At 45.7% G+C, this 25,869-nt stretch overlaps 1 protein-coding gene across 5 annotated transcripts in view; it reads right to left on the reverse strand.

Moving 5' to 3' along the window:
* SPTBN1 (spectrin beta, non-erythrocytic 1) overlaps positions 1 to 25,869 on the reverse strand; it is a 116,153-nt gene that overhangs the window by 41,084 nt on the left and 49,200 nt on the right. For all 5 annotated transcript variants that reach the window (XM_054514341.1, XM_036380029.2, XM_036380031.2 and 2 more), the window contains exons 3-6: positions 6,037 to 6,188; positions 1,537 to 1,710; positions 831 to 922; positions 379 to 459 (exon numbers count right to left, since the gene is read on the reverse strand). In XM_054514341.1, coding sequence (XP_054370316.1) covers positions 379 to 459; positions 831 to 922; positions 1,537 to 1,710; positions 6,037 to 6,188 — 499 coding nt within the window. The remainder of the gene's footprint in view (positions 1 to 378; positions 460 to 830; positions 923 to 1,536; positions 1,711 to 6,036; positions 6,189 to 25,869) is intronic.

The raw sequence follows: 25,869 nt of genomic DNA on the forward strand, positions 1-25,869 counted from the left end.
CAGCCATGGCAGCCTGGCACCACATCTGGCCACCCTTGGGCAGGGATTTCTTTTCCCTCCAGGCTGCTCTGGGTGTGCTTCCCCACTCTGCCCCCCAATTCCAGACCTGGGCATGGGTTACTCACTGAGGTACAAGACCCAAACCAAACCCAAATAATCACAGGTGTAATTTATGCCCTTGAAACCAAACACAGCCTGTTTTGACTTGTGGTGTGAGAAGCTGCTGCCCAGCCGAGCTCACAATGAGCTGTAAAGCTCAAATCAAGGCAAGTTGCTCTAAAACTCTCAGCAACTCCTCAACTTCCTGCTCTTCACAGATTTTTAAAATCAAGCTGCAAGGTGGCTGCAAAACCAGGGCAGACACTGAGCCACACGTACCTGTGCTTATGGATCAGTGCATTGAACGCCATCCCATCCCTCCAGCTTGTTGTAAAGTTGTGGATATTGACATTGGGGTACCTGCAGAACAAAAACAAGGAGAGTGCATTCAGTACAGCACCCCCAGTGCAGCTCTGCACACTCTGGCACCAAAGCCAGAGCAGGGAGACATTAAGTTTGTCTTGAAAGTGTCATTATTTCTTCAGAATAGGGAGAAAAAGAGTCAGCATATCACTATATATATTCATGGATTATCAGATTGGTGTGTTTATCACCCAGAATCAACATCACAAATTCAGACTTTTCTGATTTGTAAACATCAATTCATTTGTCTTGAATTCTGTCTCTCTAAATCCACTTAAGAAGAGATATGTTTGCCCATTTAAAATTGTTTCAACAAAAACTCAAATTGCTGTAAGAGCTTTAGAGATAATGACTTATTCCACACTCACCCAGCTGTTTTCATCTGGCACCACAAAAGCAAAGCATCTTTAGCAGATTTCTTCTCTTTGTTGTCCTCAGTTTCAACACTGATATCTTGGATCTAAAAGTAACATAGAAGATTTCCATATTTCTCTGAGAAAACACATTGCCTTTTTGGAAAAGGTTAAAGGAAGGCTGGGAAACACCAAAATTAATGCTATTAAATGATTATTACTATGTTATTTATTATGAGTTATATATTTATTATATGCATGTATTATTCTTTCTGCAAAAGGACTTTCCAGCCTTTTTTAACTGAGGGCAAAGATCAATCTGGAACTTGCTGGAAAACAAGAAGTCTCAAGCCTTAGCTGGGACACTAAAATAATTCCTGTGGGCACCCTTAATCCATATCAGTGGCAAGGTTATGGATAACCAGCATGGAGATGGAAAGCAGCTCAGGGCAGCATTTCCTCCTGGATCTTGTGTGGAGACTGGAGCTTCACATTTATTAGTGATTTAAAAAGAAAGCTATATTAATTTCCCCACAGGAAACTCCCACCCCAGGTCAGCAGCACTACAGACACTGATTCATCCTGACAGGTTCCCAAGCACTTCTCCCTCCCATCAGATGGGAGCACCTGGGAGCCCTCTGCTCCTCAAATTCACAGTGAAGAATGTGACAAACAAGCATGGAAAGCTCATCCATGTATCTGTGTGTGCACACAACTCTACCTGGAATCTCAGGATAATGGTCCAAATAAGGCCAAGTGTCAGCCTGTGATTCCCATCCACAATATCATGAGATCCCATGTTTTCCAGGTGCACTCGCTGCTCCTTCAGGAACTGCAGGGCTTTATCCACATTCTCCAGGCAATGGATGCGCATCCTTCCTTTAGTTGGTTTAGGCTAGAAGGAAAAAGGAAGAATAAAAGCATTTATTATTGTAGATGGGAGGGGGAAAAATCAGAGCTTGTAAACTCCTCAGTCCTGGCTGGGGCATCACCACTCCCAGGCAGCAACGCTGCATTTGTTCCTCAAATTCCAGGGACACACCCACTCCTTGCATCTTCCAGCCCATTTTCACCAGGATAATGGAAGCAGGTGCCAAACCCATGGTGGAAAAACCAGTATCCTGGACCCCAGCTAGACACATGGCCCCAATTTCATTTGCCTTTCAAAGGACTTTTCCTGCTTATTTCCCTCATGTTTCCTCTCCAGGATATTTACTCACAAGCTCAGATTTGAGCTGTGAGCTAGCCAGTAAATCTCCTCCAGAAGGAAGTGGCATTGCTTTTCTTTGGTCAGTAAATCGGATAAAGAGTAAGAAAGTAACAGAGATTGATTAGAAATTTTTCTTCATAGGAAAAAAACACTAATTAAAAAAATCAGCTACACCAACATAACACAGTGATATGAAGGCCCAGTGCAACTGCAAAAATGCAATGAATGTGTTATCAGCATGCAGAATTCTGCTGTAAAACTGAAAAGAATTAAGGGAACTTTGTTGCGCAGATGAGGATTACAGCTGAATAGCCTATTCAGTGTGCACTGGGATGTCACCAAAGGTACTCAGCCAAACAACTAATTGCCATAATTTCCTTGTTTTCTGCAGCGAATGTAATTAAGTGGCCATGGAAATAGCTCAGGCAATATCCTTGCCCCAGCCTGCATTCAAGGTGAAGAGTTCCAGCCAGTGCCATGGTACTGTCCCTGGAGACACAGCCTGTGCCACAGGGGATGGTGGAGAGGGAAGCCATGCAGGAAGAAGCCCTTTGGGACACACAAACCCTGAGGCCACAGGCTTCAGCCTCTGTCAGCCTGGGTCTGTTCTCCTCCCGAGGCTGGGGAATGATGCAGGATTAACCCACAGCTCACAGCAAGGAGGAGAATTTCCAGGGGACTGCCTCTGCTTTGGAGTATAAAGACTCTCCAAAGAGGCCCAAATTGCAGTCATCCATCCCAAACTGCTGCCAATGCAAAGAGCCACAGCTGGAGCAAAAGAGGCAGGAGAGAGCTGCATGGTTGGCTGAAGCCTCCCAGAGATTCCTCAGCAGGGACAATCTGGGATCAGCCTTTAGCTGGCACCATCAATCATTAGGGGTGTAGAAAGCTGGACCTAAGGCTTGGCTGAGCCTTGCAAAACAAAACCCAGGGAGGAGGCAGTTCTGGGGCAGGAGGGAAGGCGGAGGCCCGGCTGCACCCCCAGCTCCGGCCCACGGCTCCTCTCAGCCCATGGCCACACCTGGAGCCCTGGAGCAGCTTCCCAGGCCTGCTCACCTGCACAGGGATGTTCCCAAGGCTCAGCAATGATGGTGACTGTGGCCATCTCTCAGCAGCAGTGGCAGACCCCAACCTGTCCCCTCTGCCTTAACACAGCCCTTCCCACTGCCTGAAGCAGCACCTGCACCACCTTTATGCCTCAAACTACCGAGCAGGAAAGGATTCAGAAAGCTCTTTCTGTGCTCTCAGAAGCTCCAGTGCCATGGTTACAGAGCCAAAACCATTCACCAGAGATGTTTTATGTAGAGGAAGAGGCGTCTGAGTCTGATTTGTGCAAGGTGTGGCTGTGCTTGCCACACTCCCCTGCATAGCCTCAGGATGAGGCATAGTGAGACATACCTTGCACATTTCTTGGGCTAACACAGATCCAGACACTGCGTGGAAGGAAAGCAAGTACCAAACCCAGAGTCTTCACATACATGTTACAGGAAAACTGGTTCTACATCAAAACCCTTCCTATTTTCCAAGTGAAAATGACAGAATTCACCACAGAGAATGTGCTTAAGTGGTTTGACCTTTGAGCATCCAGGAACTGCAAGGAATTTACTAATCCCTAATTTGGTTAGGGAAAAAACTGAGCTAAATGCTTAATCTTAGGACAAAAACAATTCCCAGCTTTATTTTTCTGTTTGGGAGAAGCTGGTTAACAGTGTGTGCAAACCAAATTACAACTGTCCTTTCATGCTGGCTGGATTCTTTCCCACTGTGCTCAGTGAGAGCATTGCATGCTATCAATTTCCTTCCAAACACTGCTGTGCAGAGGACATTATGCTCTAAGGCCTGGACTAAACACTAGGATTAGGAATCAAACTGAGCAAGGTCAGGAAGATGGAGGTCTTGCCATTATTGGTTGCTCTCATTCTGAGTTTCTCCAACACACCTCCAAGGACTGTGGGTTTTCACCAACAAAAATCACAGTAAGTTTTGGAAAATGCAGGGTTTGTGCAATCGAAGTGAGAGGGCAAAGAGCAGCCCTGCTTCCCTAACTGGCATCCAAAATCCTGGACTCTGCTCCACAGGCTCCAGAATCCGAATCCCAGTTTCAAAAGAGAGGAAACAACTTCTGTTTGTTCCACTGCACCACTAAATACACCATGTTTATGGGATACTCACCTATCTAGTTTCTGCTTTCTTACCATTTGATGTTTCCTGTCTTGATTTTAAGCCTTCTGCATAAGATATGCCTTCAAATTTCTCTGGGGTGCCATGGAGATGTCAGAACCTACCTAATGTTGACTAAAATAAATTCCAAAACCCTGAAGAACATCAGCATGGCAGTCCTCCTGGAATATTTTTGGTGTGTGCAAGATTCTCCTGGAATACTTTTGGTGTGTGTAATTGTCTCAAGGTTTAGTGCATTGCGTTTACTCTTGTTTGCAGAAGAAGGTGTGGTGGAATGCACTGTTCAAACAGAGCCTGCTGTCCTCCAGCCTCAGATAAGGAAGCTACAAAAAAATGTGTGCTGGTGCAGACAGCTGCCAGTGCCAGACACAATGATGCAAGTGCAGCTCCAGGAGGCTCCTGTCCTCTCCCCACCCCATAGCTGCCCCAGCCCTGTTTGCATTTTCCAAAACCTGGAGTGAAATATGGAAATGAGCAGTGCAACCACAGTCATGGGACTGCTCTGAGCTTCCTATTTGCTGCTAAAAGTCAAATCTTGACAGGCAGACAGGCAGATTTAACCAGAGCTGACACAGTTGGTGTCCCAGCCCTCAAATAATGGGGCATGCTGGTCTCAACTATCCCTGTGTGAGGAATACCTGCCACCTGCAGTGAGCACATCAAACCCAACACGTGGCTGAGGTGAGCAGTCTGGCAGAGACAGAGAGGGGCTCAGAGAAAACTGCAGCTGGTGAGCACCAGGATTTGTTACCCCATCCACAGAGGCACTTGTGTGCACATCCCAGCTCCCTCGCCCTCCCAGATGCACTCAGGCATCTCCTCTCCTGCCTCCCCACATACACACTACACACATTACACTGGGCCATATGTTCCACTCATTAACCAGAGTCTTAAGCCACAGAGCTCTACTAATAGGAGAGCCTGATGACAAGTGATTACCCAGCCCCCTGCAGCCTTGGGTCTTAGCTAAAGACTGGTATTTCTTTGAAAAGATTTCTCCAAATTAGGCAGTTAAGAGCATCGCCATCATTTAAGGAACCGAAGGAGAAGCTGATACCCAGCCATTTCCTGGCACCCAATTCTCCTCTTGTGCAGCAGCATTTTCCACTGCAGGGACTTTCTCACTCACCACTCCTTGTGCTGGTACCAAGGGGGTGCTCAGCACACCCAAAGAAAGAATTTGATCCATTTATTTATATTGATTTTAGATATTCCCCTTACCAAAAAAAGCCCAAACCTTATCTATCTGAGTAAAATCAAGTGCACTCAGGGACATTCCTCAGCAGTGGGGTGTAATGAACACACCTCCAGCTGCTGCCAGGGTGATGTGGCCCTCTCCAGTTGTTGTCCTGCACAGCCCTGGCATTCTCTGGGAAGGGAGCAGGGATGGGCCAGGCCTGCACACCTGCACCACTGCAGGGTTTGTTAGCAGAGAAATGGGCCACTGCCCACAGGGCCCAGGTGTCCCAGCACATCTAACTCACCACCACCAAGGGATCTAAGGGGCTCAGGAACATTTTGTACTCTCTGCCTGTCAGATTTGGGAGCAGGGAACACGCTGCTGGAAGCACTCAGCATGTTACCAGCAAGGAACCTTTGAAGAAGACTTCCTTTGATTTCCACTGAAGCCACCAGGAATGCATTTTAGTGGTGTCTGGATCCAGCTGAAGCAATAGAGCTCTTTTTTTTTTCTTTTATATATAAAAAGACATTTTCAGTGCTGAACCCTCAGCACCCAGAATTCCTATACTGCAGTTGAGACAAGGATTCACAAAACCCCACCCAAACCCAACCCAATATCCCCCCCAGAGGATACTGATAAGCACTTACAAGTCTCTCTCCTGAAAGCACCTCCAGGAGTTTGATGAGCATCCTCCCATCTCGAAGGTCGGTGTACAGGTCTGTAATCCGGCAGGACACACGAGCCAAGTGGGAATTCACCCACTTGGTGAAGGTCTTCTTCTGAACTGCCTCACGTTCATCTGTGGGGGGAACAACAGAATGTTACTCAAAATAAATCACAGCTCATGTTTCTATGTGAAAACGGGATGCTCGATCCTTTAAGATTAAATCAAAGGTATGGCTTGTCTTTTTGGGAGAATCATTGACGAAATTAGGACTTTTCACTGAAAATCCACCATTCTTCACCTGCTGAGTTCACCTGCTCTGGAAAACACACAAATCTGTAACAGATCGCCCAAAATACCACCAGCCCTTTTGGATTAAGACAAATATGATAGAGAGCAGAGACCAAAGCTTCCCACTGACTTTTTTCCCTTCTCATGGCAATATTTATTTGCAGATTCAACATTTGTAACTGTATTTACACAATGTCAACATGAATTTTTCCATAACTGCATGCCTGAGGTAGACAAGCATTTATATCAAGCCACAGAAAAATAGATTCTTTCCACCTTCCCTTCCCAGAGTCTTTCACAACAGTTTATAGAGGAAAAGACTGGCTGTGAGAGCTCTCTTACTGCACAGCCTCACTGCAGTCCACATTAATTCACAAACTCCTACCCAGCTCCTATCTGCCAAGCCCAGAGCTCTCAGACAGAAAGCATTATACATCTCTGTGGTTACATGCTTCTGCCAAGGGCTTTGGATGAAGCCTTGTTAGCCAAAAGTGATTTCAGTGAGCTGGGAAACACTACAGACCAAATTTGTCAAAACACAGGTGCTCTGACTCGGCCTCTGGAAGCCACAGTTAGACAGATGAATGGAAGCTCTGCTTTCCCAGGCAGACAGGGTTCCTCTGTGAAGATGTTGGCATGTACAGAACAGGACATGAGGACAGATTAATCCTAAACTGCAGCACCCCAGCTCTGAAAGCTCCAAGAATGTTGCTTAAAACATGGAGAACATTCCAGATGTGGCTGCCCAGGGGTTTGGTGGCTGCTGTCCTCTCAAAGGAAGGATGTGCTCCCTTCCTGGCATGGTCCCAACACATTCATAACCAGTCACTGCCTCCAGGACCTTGGGGACAGCAGCAAAAATCTGATCATGGTGATGTGGGATGACAAAGATGCTGAGTGTGAGGAGGACAGAAAGCTGGGGACCAAGTGAAATAAGAAAGGACAGTAAGAAGAGAAATCAGATAACAGAATGGTGGTGAGTGGGAGGGAGAGCAGACCTGCACTGAGTGGTGGTTTGCACAACTGCACAATCCCCACCCTAAGATTTCAGTTCCTCCCACTTATTTCTGAACTTGTTCTTCTTACCCATGCGGTTAGATGTGACCAAATCTAGTGCCCTGAGACTGCCCCATTTTTAACAGCTTTTACCTACCTGTCAAGGTGTGAAATTACAAATGTGGCTTGGAAAAATGTCAAAGCTGGGGTTAGTGACAAAACAATGTGCTTTGGGTGAACTGACAGTTTGCATTTTTGTGTTTGCCCTTACTCTGTATGCAGCAGAGGATCCCTGTGATGGAGGAAGAGAACAGGAGATCAGCAGGAACTGCAGCTAGTGTCTACTAGCTTTAAATATATTTTTTATGAACTATTTATAGCAAGTGCCTGGGAATGCTTGTCTAGTAATCCATGCCTTTACTTGAAGTATTTTTTTGAAATGAGTCACAGAAGAGAAACCTTGCAATAGTTGGTGCTTTTTAAAGAAAATTCCATCAGAAATTGTCTCCTCTCACCACTCATACAAGCCCCAGAACAGCTCAGCAACTTTGTTTATTTAATCACTGTAGTCTCTACACAGAAGCACAAACTTCGGTGATCCCTGTGCTGTGCTTACATTCATTCCAAAGAGAAATGCCAATGTACAGGACCATGAAAATAGAGTTGGATATAGAAATATCATGTAAAACAAAAAGAGCTATCAAATACCATCTTAAAGCCAACCATTAAAAAATAATTGGTCAAGAATGAAGGTTATCAATAATTCTCCCACTTTGGGGCCACAGTGAAGTAAAGAATGGGAAAAGAATGTCCATGTGGCTTTAGTAAAAGGAGCTGAAGAGTCAGGGCCTAATTTTGAGCAGATGAAAGACACGCTGTGGGAAATGCAGTGACACATCAAGTCATGTTGTGAAACCTTTGGAGCCATGGTATTAACTGACACCAGCTTGAGATCTTCTGGTGTTGAAAGCAAGTCAAGGAAGCCAACAGAGCGAGCAGCCCTTCCAGGATAGGGGAGACAGGTCCCTCCTGGGACAGTGTCCATGTGGCTCTGAAGCCACCTTCCCAAAAAGCTTTTCCACCCCAGCACTTTCAGTGGCCCCAAAGGAGGACAAAGTGCATTTTTCAGGCAGTGGGGACTCGGGCAAAAAGCCCTGAGAAAGTTTGACTGACTTCTTGTCTTGAGTGTTACCTCAGCATCCTGAAGCACAGTGAACTATCAGGGAGGAAGAGGATGGGAGTCCAGCCTGGCTGGAGCGCTGATGGTGGTGCCCTTAGGAGTGTTTTCTTTACTCTAGAGTTCAAAGCCAGTTGCTGCCTCTCCCCTTCTGCCTTCCCGTTTCCTCAGCCTTGCTCTGGGCGGCCCCGGTTTCCTGTTTACAGCAAGCGGGGCCCACTCGGTTTCTCTTCCCCGCCCCAGCTCGCTCCTGCCTGAGCTCCTCTCACCTGATCCCCACCCATCCTCTGTGGAACCGACCTCCTCCTCCCTGCTGCCTCCACCACTGCAAAATCGTGTGAGAGTCTCTGCTGGGACCAGCGCTAGCTCCTCGTGCTGAGCCTACACTCAGCTTTTCACATGAGCTCCAGCAGCTTCAGTGCTGGAGCCATTCATGGCTTTTCACTTTCTTTCCATCTCTGCTCTGATTTACAGCAAGCAGGGACATCCCCGATTGTCTGGGTGCAGCCCCATGGAAAAACCCTGTGGCACCACACAAGGGCCAGGCCCCACATGCCACTGCCAACTTTTGGGGACAACCAGCAACTTATGTCAGAAAAATGCCACTGGAGAGACACAGCAGCTCTTTCAGGCTCCTAATGGGGCAGTCACCCAGGAAGGCCAGGCTTTATCCTGCTCTTGGCACAGGCAGAGCACAGCTCTAATTCTCCACTGACACTCTCAGCCAGAGAAGCCCCTGGAGGGAGAAGGCACAGCCCTTCTTACCCCGCATCACTTCACTCCTCTTGCACTCCCACAACGTGGGAAAGCAAACCAAGCCCATTTGGAAATTGGTGTGACTGGGGTTGGTCATGTTAAAACCTCTCCTGATTATTTCTACATGGTGTTTCACAATGACAGCAGGTTTTTGCAATGCTTTTATCAACCCTTTCTAACTGATAAACTATTTTTTTGCTCTAAGGTTTCAGGTTAAAATACACACAGAATTAAAACCAAGGAATTTTGATTGTATGTTTCAAATAAAGAAAGATAGGTACAGAAATGTAGTGCTTAGAGCCCTGACAATTTGGTTTAGCAAACAACACAACTGTTGTTGACTCTCTTAATGTGTAAAACCCTCCACAGTAAGGGCCAGGTGCATCCATGAACGATGACTCCAGGGATTTAACATCAGCCATGGGTCCTGAGTGCTATTTACAACCCTCATGTGATGGTTTTGACAAATATCCTTCATATTTTCAAAAACACAGTTATGGATTTTGAAGATTAATTAAAATGAGAGGATATGGGTGGAGCTCCAAGTGTCCTACAGCTTGTGAAAACATTTGTTTCCCAAGGGTAAAGAGAAATGAGCAACATGCAAAACATGCAGAGCAGGAAAACGGAAGCCGCTCTCCGAGCAGTATCAATAATAGAGAATCCAACTTATCTTGGAGCAACACTGGGAAGGAAATTTCCTTTATGCGGAAGGCCCCAAGACAATGCCACCACCAGACAGGGGCTTGCAAACTCCAGCACTGTGATTGTGATGCATCAAGGACTGACTTTGTTTAGGAGTTCAGTAAATAAACCAGAGCTGGTACACTGAAAGCATAAACTGAGCTGGACAGGATCACAAACAGGCATCTAACCCCTTCCTCGCTTGAGGGGAGACCATTCTTCCTCCACTAATTTGATGAGAAAAAATCCGACAAAAATGCAGCCACTTTCTGAAAGCCCAGAGCTCAGTTACGGAGTCCCCAGTGCGGGACAGTGAGAGGGGGGTCACATACAGCACCCCCTCTGTCACACACTCAATAGGGCTGTGCCAGAATAATGGTGAATTTGTTTAACTGCCCTGGGAAAGGCAGGGCTACAGGAGCTGGCTGAGAGCAGCCTGGGCCCCGTGACCCTGGGTGCTCCCACATGCCAGCAGTCCTTATGGGCCCCAGGGCCCCTGTGTGCAGCAGCTCTGACCACAGCCATGGCAGAGGTTACCTCTTACCTGCCTGCTCAAACCAGACACCCTGATCGCTTCCATACTGGGCAAACCACATTTCCAGCACACTGACCTTGAATCCCTTTCACATGGAGGGGTAAATCTGTTCAGGCCATGCTGCTGTCAGCCCTGCACAGGTAAAATTACTTTGGGTGTGTGACAGCTCTCACCAGCCCCTGGACAGGGGCAAAAGCCTCCACACAGCAAAGGGGGTGCTCTCAAAGGAGCCCAAACCGTGAAACTGGAGCACAAAAAGGAGCTGAAAGGAGCAGTCTGGGACAGCCCAGCCATCAGTGGCACCAACAGCCTCCCTGCTGAGCCCAGCCCAAGGGCAGCTGCTCTTGGCACTGGCACTGTGCACGGATCCCTGCAATACCTCAAGCAAAACAAATTACAGATGATTGTTAATCCCTAACTCCAAAAGCTCTGTCTCCTGCAGGTTTCCATCTTATACTTCCATGCTGGAAGTAATTTCTCCAGTTTAAAATGATTATTTCTTTTTATTATAGCATCCAGTGTGTGCCCTACATGAAGCTCTGCAACATCCACTGACTCAGAGATCAGCTGAGTGCTGTTCTAAGCACACCACTTCTGCTGATATCCACTATCCCACAGCTTCCCAGAATTTCCCAGACGATATCCTCATTTCACAGAGCACAGAGAAAACAGACTTTCCTTTCACAGGACAACATTCCCATTGCTGTTGGTGTTCAGGGGGGCAAGGTATTCACCCTATGCTTTCTCACAGATGCAAGGATGTGGAGTGAAATAGCCAGTAATATTCACAGCTTCACAAATTCCAGCTGTGCTTTGAGGTTTTTCAGTTGAGAAAGATTTGTGAGGGAAGGGCAGATCAGCTACTGGGACCAGAATGTGGTGATCAAATAAGATTTTATCAGTAAACAACACAAACAGATGTGCTGTGATAACCTTCACTGTTTGCTGGAGTAAGGCAACATGAAATAGCTGTGACATGGCCCAGCTCTGATATTCCAGGCAGGCTTGAGTGGAACAGCCTGGCCTGAGGCAGGCAGAGCCCTCAGCAGCTCTGACACAGCTCCTTTGGTCACCACTGCAGCAGCACCTTGACAAACAGAGCTGGTGGCTCCTGCTCCTGTCCAAACCCAGGGCTGTGTGCTCAGGGACAGCTGGGGACTGCCAGCAGCCCTGGGCTGTGCCTCAGGCTGGGCAAGGAGGCTGAGGCTGGGTTTGTGTGCTCCTCACAGCCCAGCAGGACCCCACCCTGGGGTGAGACCCCTGTGGGACTGCAGCTTGTGGGGTGTGTAGCTATGCAAAGCACTGAACTGATGCAGCACTAAATATAGCCCAGAGGGTAAAATGCACCTCAGTGCATCCACTGAGGATCAGCTGAGGAGAGAAACATCTGGTTTGGGTAAACACTCCCGAAATGATGGCCTTTCCACATGGTCCCACACATGCTGTATTCATCCTTGGGCATCAGGAAGCCCAGAGAGCAATGCACAAGCATGCACAGCCAGGCACAGACAGTCTAAATGGAAATACATTGGAATTGACCTATGGGGAAGAAAATGAAGGAAGGAGGAAAGATCACTATTAGCTATCAGTAGAGGAAAGGAAATTTTCTCCTAACATTCAAGTTTTTTTTAATATTCAGGTGTCCTATAGGAATAAACTGAGCAGTGGATGCTGCTTTTCTCCAGCTGCAGATGACAGGTTAAGACTGAAAATTTGGATTGATAAAAATGGACGAAACAGAGCTCAATGTAGAAAACACAAGTCCATAGTACACACATGCAGGAACAAGGAAAGAACTAGAACAAAACCTGCAGGAAGTCAAATTTACACATGACACACAGAGAACATGATCCACGTGGGTCCAGTGCTTAGAAAAATGCATCTCCTTCACTTTAATCTTGCTGTCAGTTTACCATGGAGGAATAGGAGTGGAGCAGCTGATCATTCTCATGCAAATAGATGCATTTGTTAATGGTTATTTTATGGCACAAAGTAATCTGTGGAGTGATTTCCAATCCAAACTGGTGAGATCACACCAAAGCTTTTACGTGCTCCAGCATGACTTAAACAAGAACTCGAATGCAAATGTTAAAGATGACAAAGCAATGAAGGGATTTTGTTTGTGCTGGGTTTAGCTGGTGATTTCATTAGGAGCAAAACCTTTGCTGCTTTCCTGACTGCTACATGGAGACAATCGTGGAGAAATCAGGGGTGTGTTCAGCAATCCTTTTGCTTTTACTAGGAAGCACCAGCCAGCTGCTAAGTCCTATTAAATATCTACCCTTCCCTAATAAACGCTACAGCATGTGACCACTTTCACTGCTGACAATCCTCTGGAAAAGAAAAAAGGGAAAGCTACAGAATGCAGCATGTGGAACAAACAATTCTGCTCCTTTCTCTCTTTGATGGCACTAAACCTCCCTCAATGACATGATGCACAGGACAATGTCCAGGAGCCAGCCAAGCATTGCAGGGTGTGGAAGGGCAGGTCCCTTCATGGTCTTTATTTTTACACAGAGTTTATGGCATTTTGGTGTCAGCAACACAAAAATGAACCTTCCACAAGCCAGATGCAAATTCTTGTACAGGAATGATTATGTTCATCTCCAAAAAGTTACTGTAAAGCCTCCCACAGGAAATAAACATTAAAAGTCATCTGGGTTTAACAGATTAAACGGGTGGAAGAACTCAGCTTTTGATTTATAGTTTTTGTTTTAGTTCAGAAGATAAGATGACATATTTAAGGAGATTTAGAGCAGCAGGTGCCCAGCTCTCCCTGCATTGGTGATGGCTGTGTGAACTGCTGGTTTAACTTTGGGGGCCTGGAATACAAACCAGTGTAACCATCTGCCACAACATGGCCAGCTCCCTCTGTGGATGTGTGGCCCATGACAGGGCCCACTACAGCAACAACAGCCAGTCAACTGCTCTTCTGGTTCTCCAGGAACTCCAGCAGCTGCTGGTTCTTCTGTATGAAATGCAAAGCAGCTACAAAACCACCACCTCCAGTGGGTAATTCAAATGATTTAACACTTCTGGGGGCTGCTCTTGGAAATGCCTACGCACACCTTCTGCTTCAACTACCACCAGCTACCCTGGGTTGCACACAAATACTGAACAAAATAATCACAAGGACCAAGGCCTGAATCCCAAACTGTATCACAGAAACACAGACTTGGGCGGAACAGAATCTTAAATATCATCCAGTTCCACCCCTCTGCCATGGGCCAGGACACCTTCCACAAGGCCAGGTTGCTCAGAGCTCCATCAAGCCTTAAACATTTCCAGGGATGGGACAGCCACAGCTGCTCTGGGCAACTTGTACCAGGGCATCACCACCCTCACAGGGAAGAATTTCCTCCCAATATCCCATCTAACCCTTCTCTCTGTCAGTGTGAAGCCATTCCTCCTTATCCTGTCACTGCAGACTCTTGTAAACAGTCTCTCTCCATTTTTCTTGTGCCTTCTTCAGGCACTATCAGGTCACTCTGAAGCTTCTTTTCCTCAGGCTGAACAACCCCAATTGTCTCAGCCTTTCCCAAAGCAGAGGTGCTCCATCTCTCTGACCATCTTGGTGGCCTCCTCTGGGCCTCTCTTTCTCCTTTCTGAAGAAAGATGCTACAGAGCCATATCTACAGCAAAATAGCAGAAGTACAGATGAATAAAGGAGTAACTTTTTGGCCTCATGACGTGCAGTGCTCAAATGGGCCTCCTTTAAAAAGCAGCATGGAAAATGTCCCAGTGCTGTTGGCATTTTACACAAAAGGACACAAACCCCTCATGGCCGATTTGATGTCAGTGCTTGTTGCCACTTTTCCCTTCTGCGTAAGAAACAAATCCCTTCAGCAAAAGGAGCATGGAAAAAGCATCTGCCTGTCCCAGGACACTGACTGCAACATTCCCACAGAAGAACAATGAGAACCTGAGGTCACTGCACTGTTTCAAGCACACACAGTCTTGGGGGGTCCTGGCAGTTTCCTTTAAAACACATTATATGCAAAATGCAGGGAAGTGCCAGGGGATTTTTGAGAGGGACAAAAACATTTTTCTATACATGTCCAAACCACTCTCAGACTGGCAGTGTTGAATGAGTATGAGAGAAAGGCTTGGCCTGGGCAGGGAACATTCCACGTCCTTCCCTACATCAGATCCATCTTATTTCTCTCCATGTTCAGCAAACCCAGCAGAATGAGAGATTTTAAAGTGGATTCCCACTTGTCCATGGGAAGGAAAGCAAGGGTAGGAAGAAGGAGCTGGAGGGTTTTGTTATTTCTCTTGTTCTCTTTTCCTTTCAGCATTCCTCCCTCTTCTCAGCTACTGGCCCTGCAATTCCTACTGCTCCTGTGTGCTCAGCCTGGGAGCCTCGTTAGCCAGGGGTTTGGAAATACAGAATTGTAAGTGACATTAACCAGAGATGACTCACAGAGAGATGAGCATCAGCACTCAGCACTCCCAGGACAGCAAAGCGCATGGTGAATCCCACCTTTTCCAGAGCATACCCTGCACTGTGGGTGACCACTGCCAGTGGCACATGCCACCCTGGAGGGAGGAGATCTGCCAGGATGCAAGGCTGGGACTCTGAAGAACAAATCCCTAAGCATGGGAGCTGCCCCTGCCTTGAGCAGGTGTGCTGGACCAAATGAACTCCTCTTCCAACCTGAAGTATTCTGTGATTTTATAAATTCCAGCAAGCTTAAACAAGAATAGGCCAGAAGACTGCACTGCCAGTATTCCTATGGAATCCCACTGAGGATTTCAGAGGGCTGTGGGATCTCTTCTTTCATCTGAGGCACAAGTTGAGACATTACATGGCGAGCAAAGTCAAAGCTGTAGAACGTTTTGACCATCTACTGTAAAAACTCACTGCAATCAGAATGAAGAATAGATGAAAGAAAGCCAGACTTTTGTTGGTTTCATGTTTAAACGTAATTTCACCTTAATGACAGAGAAGCATGAATAGAAAATAAAGAAATCTACAATGACTGCATTTAATCCTTTCAAAATATTAAATCTCTGTGCTAAGAGATGTTATCATTATAATTAATTGCTGCTAAATTATAATTTTCATTATCACAGAAATATATTAAATGGAAGAACATGTATTTAAATAACCACTGTGTTGATCAGGGATTAATAAGAGCTGAATTCACAGCCTTGCTGAACAATGTGTTTAGTTCCTGCAGTTTCCATGGCCACACAATAATTTACTACTGTTAACTATGTGCCACATTGTAGAGTCAGATGCACGACACTGTGCTGACAGGATGCTGAATAAAAGCAGCAGCACCACAGGTAAGCCAGACCATAGCTCAGCAAGCTAAATCCCAAAGGTGGAAACTGAATGAGTAACAGCAACAAAAATACTGTAGGTTACAATAAAAATCACTTGTATAACTGAAGGAACCTTGATATATTTATAAAATGCCATCATTTCTAAAAAGAGAGTTTTAAAAATGCATTTATTTTAATGAGATTTGATACAAACTGCTAATAAGAAGCATTAGAGGAAAAATCCCTAATCTTCTCAGGCTCTAATCTGCAAACCCATCATGCAGAGCTCCCAAGAAAGTCCTGGAGTTGGAATCTTTTGAGATTGGCAGAACTGACACCTTCACCTGTTTGCTTGCTCAAGAAAAGCTCCAGAAAATGGAACCATGATCTCAACTTGAACACACATTCCAGCTGGTCACTCTGTACAGTAAAGGAGTTCTTTAAGAAATCCATGTGGCAATTCAAGAAATAACAATAATAAGAAATCTTTCTTTTCATGCCACACCTACTTTATTGGAACTTCTGAGACACAAACAAGTTGCACATGCATTTTAGTTCCTCACCTCAAAATTTTCTTATTTGCCTGTTTGATTCCAAGCCAAAGGTCATTTACTGATCTGCTTGTGTGGGACAACGTGACATGTTTAAGCAAAATCATTTTAGCCTTTGGAATTATGCAAGAGTGGGGAAAAGAGATCCCTTTCCAGCACAGTATTTCCTGCCCAGGTAATAACTTTCAAAGCAGTAGCAGAAAAAAACCCATTTGTTTGAAACCCTCTAAAGTCTCTCTGAGATTTAAAAGGTGATGCAAATTTGAAGAAATTAGGGTAAAATTATACTTTTAGTACTTTAAATGTGCATCTTCATCCAGAAACATCACTTGTTTCTTGTTTTTCTAGTCTTAAAAGTGGACTGGTGAGTTGTACTGATTGTTCAAGGCCTTGACTGCAACAATTGGAAGGCCCCACATAGGGACAAAGGTGTGGCTCCTGTGGAAGGCGTCCAGGAGAGCTCCCAAGTATTTACCTTCACTTTCTTTCATTTTTAGCACAATGAGAAAATGATAAAAGCACTCAAAGACTCCTGATCACAGGCATTTCACTGATGCCTCCTCAGCCATGTTGCACATCATCTCCATATTCTGGGTTTTTCCCCCTCAAAATGTGAATTGGTGATGTGGTGTTTTCTTTAAAAACCCCAAAAAAACAGAATAAAGCCCCAAACAGATTATGAGTTAATAGCAATTAATAAAGGAAAGGCAACTTCTGGAAGTTCAGTGTCTAATGACTCTGAATGCTCCCAGCTTTCTGTTAATGTAACAGCAATGTCACTAGAGCATAGTTCAGGTACTGGTAAAGCACAAAGCTATTGCACATTTGCACAGACTATTTGTGTTTGCACCCATCTTACACCTCCAAATCCCACAGACACAGGGGTGCACAGGCATGAGAATGCACTGTGGCACCTCACATTCAGTTGTATGTTCCTGAAACCTCAGTCACAACTCACTGATTTTCAGCTGTCCAAATTTACACTCATTTCACACGTTTCAGCCCAACCCAGCTACACCAGATGTTTATGCAAAAGGAAAAGTCCCATGAATACACTCCTGAATGTGAAGGCCACGTTGACTTGCACCTGATGCCAGGGAAATGTTTTTAAACTTGGCAACAGGAGCTAAATCAGAAGGGAGAGCTGAGTTGTGGAGCACAGAAAACAAAAGGTGTTCTGGCCTTAGGTGGCTCACACACCTAAGGGACACCTGAAACCTGCCAAGAACTGGATAGGATGGGCCACGTTCATGTGGCTGGAGAAGAGGGAAATGACAGCCACAAACCCAGCACCCTGAAATGGGCACTGCAGAGATCACACCACCCTGCCCAGCCATTTCATTCAGGAAAAACAGGGGGAAGTCCCCTTGGAGCTGCTGTTTTACTCCCTACTCGTCCCAGCCCTGCCATACCCAGCGTGGGGAGCAGCTCTGCTGGCGCCAGGGCAGAGCTCCAATCCATCCCTGAGGGGAATGGCAGTGCCAGGACGTGCTGTATGGTTAAAGGGTTTACATATTAGGTGTCTTTAAGTGTTGTCTGCTCTCCAGGACAACTTGTGACTGTTTTTATTTAGGGAAAAAGAATGTGCAGTGAGGAATTAGCTGGAGCATGGCTGGCGCCAGGCGCTGAGGACACAGGAGCATCTTTCAAGTGGCACAGAGCATCATTAGCATCAGTGTGCTGGCAAACACCAGGGCAAGTCAACTGTTAGGAGCAAAGGCTCCAGTAAATAAGGTTTATATCATGGGAATTTTATTATATAACCTCTCAGATGTATTTATTTTGGAGGAGAGGCAGAGAGAGAGGCATTTAGTAATACATCTGCAGCAGGGGATCTATGGAAAAAACGTTCCATAACTTCCATGTCTCACCCTAAGAGTTCCTCTCATAAGGAGGTAGGCCACAGCTAAAAGCAACTGGTCCAGATACAACCAGCTCTTAATCTGCTATTAAAGGCTGACAGATTATCAGGGCACCTGCACAAGTGACAGTGGCCAGGATGTCACCAAGGGAACAGTCGGGAAACAGTCTGCAGGCACTGCCAGTTTTCTGAAGAGACTTCCTTGAGCTAGAAGTGGCACACTCTGTTCCTGATCCCAGGGGAGGCCATGAGGATGAAACTCACCTTACACCCCACAGGGTGAACAAAGAGACAGGGAGGGAGAACACGAGACACCCAGCACTCAAAGGTAAAGGTAACCCAAATTATTGAACTTCCCGTGACGAGGATAACAGAAAGGTCAGAAGTTCAGAACACCACCAATATTTGATGTTTCCAGACACCTCCCCTATTTATTCAGAGCCTGCCTGAAGTGCCATTCCATAATGGCTCTTACTCATATCAGCCTGCAATCACAGTACAGTCACATCTGTGATTTCACAGCAGTCTCTCCCATTATATTGCCAGGCAATCTGAGCTGGCAGAGGAACACACCCTGACAAAAGCAGCCGTTGCACTATCAAGGTCTAGCTTCCCTCCAAATAACTGTGGAAAGATACTAAAGTAGCTGTAGAATTAATTATTACCCAAAGCAAACTGTAGTTAGCTGACTACAGATGGGATGGTCAGCTTTTCACTCCTCTTTTTTCCTGGAACCAAATCATAATCAGATCATAATGCCAAAACCTGGAAACACTTCCTGGACAAAATGAGCATTAAGAACTGGACTCTGGAGGCTTTTTGAAAGGAGAAGGCAGAACCCAATATATGGTATTAGCATGGAGAAGCTGAAACCAAGGGGAGCTCTTATTTGAGAAAAATGTAGGAAGAGGAGTGGATTTGAGAGACAAAATCCCTCAGCACTGTGCTGTTTATGCAGTTCCTTTTAATGAGGCTGCATTGGTTTATACTATCTGAGATGTGGGTGCTGCATATGAGCTGATTCTCTGCCGTTTGCCAAGCTGTTAAATGAAATTCAGGTATCTTTATTAAACCACAGGGGTTTCATTCCAAGAAAAATCTGGGCAGCCAGCGTTTATTCTGTTCAGATAAACTCTTAAATCTCTTTGTAACCACATGTTGTTTTGTTTAATCTTTGAAGGCATAAGGTCACCCTTTGCTTGTGATTAGAGTACTGTGGTCACACAGATCATGTTTGTACCTTGCTACTGCACTTTTTCCACTGACCCTTTGGTGAGCACTTCTCCAGCTCCTCAACCTGAAAACAGTTCCAACAGAACTAAAACAGGCAAGAGAACTTAAAGCCACTAATCTCAAAACAAAACCTATCCTAAGAAGCACATGCCCGGCCATTTTGGCAACATTGTAGGCAGAGATGTTTGAAGTGTCTGCAAGGACACCAAATGTGCCTTCTGTACAAAGCCATTTGGGATGATATTGCTCTTTTTTGCTAATATAAATAATACATAAGAATCATAATTGTGACTTCCTCCCAAAACAGTTAAAATCAGTGCAGGATTGTGCATGCTACTGGTTCCCACCAAAGAGCAAACTGACCCTGTCCAGTGTCACTTTGTCATGTATGTGTAACTGGGCTTGTCCTTTCAAGTTCCAGCTTACATTTTTATGAACAAACCAAACTTGACTGAACAGAGAATTATCAGCACTCCCAGTTATCCCATGAAAAGGCCACTTGGTAATGCCAGCTCTTTCACAAGGCCTTTGAAAAGGCAGGAGCGTGGCCCCCAGACCATGTCCCAGTGGCTGCCTGCGTGTCTGCCGGGCTGCGCTGTTCCCTGACACTGAAGGGCCTTTCTCTGTAAGCTCCTTTCTAGGGAACAGTGGGGCATTGAGCAGGGCTACAAGCCTGGTTAATATTAGTTTGGCTACAGCAGTGCTCTCCCAACAAAGGAGGCTCTCAGCCCGGGATACCCTCGCTCCAGCAGCAAGTGCACAAGGGCTTTTGTGTGAGCGTGGGCTCTCCCAGCCACCGCAACCTCGGGCTCCACATCACAAGTCACAAGCACGAGTGCTCCCCATCCCTCGGGGCCTTTCCCATCCCTCTGGGCCTTTCTCCTCTGACAGAAATGTGAGGACTCAGCTCGATGCGTTTTCAGGAGCAGTGAGCAATTTTGGGCTCACGCGCTCTCCTTAACTTCACGAGGCTCTCTGTGTGGACAGGAGGGCCACGGTGACTCTGGGTCCCAACAGGGACATGACATGTTGGTGGCACAGCTGGGAGTGAGGCCCTGCTCCCCCAGCACCCCTGTGTTCACCAGGTTCTGCTCTGCTTCTGCACTGCAACAGCCACCACCTAGTTCCTGCTGCTCTGAATTTCAGAGCTGCTGAAATGCTGAGTAATCCACCAGCTTCTAACTCTCTCCACAAATGACCCTTCACTTTAAAAGGACTCGTTTTGAGTGGGAGGGGAGTTGCTTACTGATACTTATTAAACAACTTTAATCTTTGATGAAGTGTCACTTCACTTGGACAATCACACTGGGATAAAGGCCATTACCTGCCAGGCCCAGATACAAACATCCAAATGGAATTTCAGATTTGATTTCTTCTGGGAAGAGCAAAGCGGATTCTCAGCTACCTTATTTATGATATTCTACCTCCTTTACCACAGCTTTGAAAGTCAACAGAGACTAATTTCCAATATTTAGTATAAGAGTTTTCCCAAACCCAGCTATTCAATGAAGATAATTCATTTTCACATGAGGAAAAGATGTCATTGTCATACCCTGCTACTTAATAGCTGATACTTAATACTTCTCAATTCAACTTAAACAGGAACAAAAAGACCTTCAGAGCTGTTAGTAATAAAATACTCATGAAATTCAGACTCTGAGCAGAAGGGGTGCAGTTACCAAACCACACACCCTGTGCTGAGATCTCACAGAAGAGGAGTTTAGTAGAGAAAGGAGAGAAAGGAGATTTTGTGAATCATATAATTAGATTTTCTTCACCATTTCTGCTAAGCTTAGATAGCAGCTCATCCACTTTAATAGTCAAAGCATGCACACAACAGAAAACAGAGAGATGAAAGAAACTAAGGAAAAAGAGGAAATCACAAACCCAAATTGGGAAAGAGCTCAGGAATGGAAGACAACCATTGTTCTGTTGTTTTATCACCACTTTCATCTCTGTCGTAGGCTTGTTTTATTGGCCCACTTTCCACACAACTTAATGGCAAAACCCACAATCCATTTGAATAGGGCTTTTGGACAGGAAAAATATTTGGGATAGGAGCCTGTACTCCCAGGTGATTACAACATGCCCATGAAACACCGGGATGGTGGAGCTTCTTGGACACATGGAATGCAGAAACACCCAAGGGCTGATTCCTGTGCTGCATTCCCAGATCCCTGAGCTGAGGAGATTTACACCAGTTGAGCACCACACAAATCATTTTGCTCTGGCTACATTTCTCCTGCAGGGTATTCAAAACACCCTGCTGTCCCATGTGAAAATATCTGCTTACAAGCTTTGTTTACTTCATTTCAGAGCCACAAAAAGTGCTCCAGAACTGCCCTTTTTAAAACAAAATTAGGCTAGAGCACCTAGAGATTCTGATTGCTTTTAAATTAAGTTCCTTACACACACAGTTAAAAAATTAAATGTTACAAGCACACTCTAAATGAAAATTGAAGAGAACAGACTATAAAAAACCTGAGCCAATAGCTCAGAGTTGTAAATGTTCACAGTTATTTCAGTGAGAAGCCAAATCCAATTTAAATGTTTCCTTTCGACCTGTATCAACACTGACCACATGAGCAGAAATACCTTACTCTTATAGCTCCTTTAATTTGCCTTCTCTATCTCCACAAGTACCAAAACCCATGACCAGAAAAAGCAAATTTCTGCCCAAAAACTGAGTCAGGATTTGGATATGTTTGCAGGGATCTTTGCACTGGAAGGAATAAGGGCCCAGCTATCACAGAAATGCACATTTAAGTCAGTTTGGGATTCCTTTAAAACTCCTTGCAACTCTGACAGGACTTCCAACCATGCAGCTTTTGCACAGGTGTTCACCCAAACCAGGAGACTGAAGTGTGCTGTGACACATTCAGGCTTTGGAGTGCTGCAGACACCAGAAAATCGAGCAAAATTTGCCACACAAACAGGAATTTCCACCTTTGGTGGATCTGAGAACATGGAGAGGGAGGGGGTAAACCAAAAATCCGTGTAACCCAGACACATTTCATCCAGAATGAAATTCAGCCTCCCTGCATTTCAGCTTGAACAGAAATTACCATGACAAGAAATGCCAGTGACCCATTTGGTAGACAAAGTAGGGTGTCCCAGGTCAGTAATCAGCGCCTGGAGCTATGCAGGTCACTGCTCCCAGGAGACTCAAACCTCCCGAGGTAAATCAGGAAGGGGCTGCTGAAACTGCCTGCTCAAAGGGCACCCACGGGAGGAACTCCAAGGATCCTGGTGTCACAGAGGGGTCTCTGCCTTAGTGCAGGACAGCACTGCAACTCCTGCAAACTGCTCTGCCGGCAGCACGAACTCTCTGTTTAACCTTGAGCATACACAGGGATTTGGGGGAAGATTTTCTTGCAGCAAAAGTTGGGGGAAAGCCCTGCTTGAGAACAGAAAACCGAGAAAATCTTCCTGCTGTCCTTCAGCATGGATGGGAACCAACCTCCACATATACTCATACATGATCAAGCTGATTACCAGTGACCACTTAAAAATTGAAATGGTGTGTGCCTCTTTTTATGCCAAACCTCCTTGGGTCATTGCAGATCAAAGGATTCCAAGCCAAGGAGCTCCTCTGCTGAAAGGTTCTTTTCAGAGCCTTTCATCAGAGAGAGGGGCTTTGCCCCAAACACCCAAAATACAGTTGCATTGCCTTTCCTGGTGCAGGCAGTGCTGTGCAGCCACAGTCAGCCTTGTATCCCCATGAAACACAGTTTAAAACTGATCTTAAACACCTCTGATGAGAAAGGTAGCTCGCCTTTCCTACAGCTTATTCCAGCGTCCAGTTTTTCAAACATACTATTTCTAACACGGGTCAAAATACAGGCACTTTCTCTCATGCAGCCTGAGCACCAAAACACACCAGGCTCCCACTAAAATGCCCAGTATCCAGCCTGAAAGGCAGCATTACAAAAATGCCCAAACCTGAAATGTCCCACACAGCAGGACACACGGCAGAGCTCCTTTGAAAGCTGCCTTTCCTCTGGCACTTATCAGGAGTGCCGATCTAGCTCACCCCATCCCCCCAACATTTCACATTTGTAATTACCACTGGAAATCTCACACCTCGGGCACAGCCCCGGAGCTGAGACCCAACTTTCCAATGACAGGGCAGGAGCTGATAGAGTCATCAGGCCCCTGAATGCCAGAGATGTTAATAAATACCACTGTCCTGCTAACCGGGTGGGAAAGAGCCCTGGAGCAGTGATGATAGCTGCTTCCCCGTGCACCCTTCCCGCTGGAAGGTGACACAGCTGCAGGGATCTCCTTCCAAATTCCTGACTGGCGTTAACCTCTTCCTGCCAGCTCCTACACCCAATCCTCAGCCCAGCCAATCCACAGGATCCTGTCACATTACCATAGCACGGGTGACAGCCTTCGGTTTATAACAACAACAACAACAACAACATATCTGGTTTGATTTGCATTTATTCCTCAACGTAGCAGGACAAACTCTCCACTGACAGAACCTGCACAAGCTCCATGGCGACGTGTTTCCCACAAACAAGTTTTGGGGTTCTGTCTTTACTTGCACGAGTAACTGCAGCCGTGCAACCTGATCCCTCTCTACTGCACAAGTGGCCATGAGAACCAAAACTCCACGCCTAGCTTTAAATGATAGCAACCACTGATAGAATCGCTCACTTATCATTCCAGGACCAGGTGAACTAAGCATAATAGGAACTTACTGAAACTTAATAAAGGAAACACAACTTGCTAAAGCATTTTTCTCCCCTCACCTGTGCCAACATTCTCACGGGCACTCTCAAGTATGCTAAACTCCCGGATTATCGACACTGGCCTTCAGGGCTTCTTTTGACACAAAGAGAGTCTTGATTCGCTCCTAGCAATGGCTTCTGCTACATCCTGCTTCTCTCTGGCCCATCAAGGCAAGTGGGAGCTGGATCCCCTTCCAGGTGACCCTTCCAGGGGCAGAAGGAGCCGGTCTGGTCCCTTCAGTGCAGTCCCATAACCTGCACTGGGTTTCACGCCCCAGCGGGACTGGGCTGGAAAATCTGCTTTAATCACCCCACAACCATCATCAAGTTTCCTTACAATCATCACTTCAAGGCATTTCAAAGAGGTGGAACATAGGAGTGCCGAGGGAATCAGGTATGATGTGAATTTGCTTTGTCCATAGCATTTTGGGGGAGAATTGGGCTGGCTCCTCTCCTCATGTGAAGCTGGCAGTGTCAAACGCCATGTATTGTCTTTTTTAGGAAAGAGGAGATCAGAGAGTTGTCTTCTACCCATTGCTGGTTCAGACTTCTCTTTGTACAGGGCCTGAGCACTTGCTCTGTGTTATTTTGGATAAAACAATATACTCCCAAGTGCTTTTTTTGAGGAAATCTCAACATTCACTAGATCTAAACAGTACCTTGCTATAAGCTAGTGTAAAAGCTAGGGATTCACATGGTAACTGTAGGAACTGTGAAGAAAAGAGGGGTAAATTCAGTGTGTGAAGAACATGAGCAGAAGTTAGAGTAATCTGTGTGGTGCTGATGCTGCTCCAGAGAACCCTCCTAACCCAGAGCAGGAGGGGTGAAACAATTATCAAGGAGTATGTGATTATTTGAAATGCATCTGTTTTTACTTGTTTGTACATCTCCATTGTGAAAGAGGTAAAACTGGTGATAAATCTCTAATTTTAAAAAGTTACATATATTCAGCTCATCTGTGCTGGGCTTGAGCCTTGCCCAGCGCCACAGAACACTCCCTGTTCCCACCAGAGCCTTCCAGCAGGAATGCCCTGAAAATCTTACAACTCCAAAACAATGGCTTTGTAGACATTCTTCAAGCAAAGAGCCACTAATCCGAGGAAAGACCTCTTGTGTCAGCAGAGTTAAGCCACTCCCTTTCCATCACACACCATATTTTGTATGGTTATTTAGCATTTCATGGAGTATCTGGTGCATAATTTACAACACTGCCTGCACCTATGCTCCACCCTGAACAAGATCACTGGCAGCACTCCTTTTCAAGCCTGTGATGTGAATAAACAGCCACAGGATGGTCTGCTGCAAAACTGCACAGAATTTACTGCACTTTATCTCTTCTGCTGGAGGAAATTGCAGTACTTTAGGGAGAGCACTGCATCTTTTTTTAACCTTTTTAAGTCAACTCAGTGCATTCCACTGAAGGGAAAACTCACTTTCTGTGCTCTCAACAATGCAGTCTGCTTTCCTCTTTCAGTGTGATGTAAACACAGAGATAATGGATTCCTGAAGCAGTGACCCTGAAAATGATAAAATCTGCCTTCTTTAGACTGCTAACTAAACCAGCAAAGAAAGAGGCATGAGCCAGGTTTTTCTTCATGCCACAAACTTAGTTCTTTCCAACACAAGTACCACAGCCTAAGATCTGACAGATGTCCAAGATAAAGCCTGTAACGCATTCCCTGTGTGCAGGTTTGAAGCCTGGATTTTCCATGCCTTGTCCCAGGA

This window comes from Molothrus ater, chromosome 3, assembly GCF_012460135.2.
Source record: "Molothrus ater isolate BHLD 08-10-18 breed brown headed cowbird chromosome 3, BPBGC_Mater_1.1, whole genome shotgun sequence".
Classification (NCBI taxonomy): Eukaryota; Metazoa; Chordata; class Aves; order Passeriformes; family Icteridae; genus Molothrus; species Molothrus ater.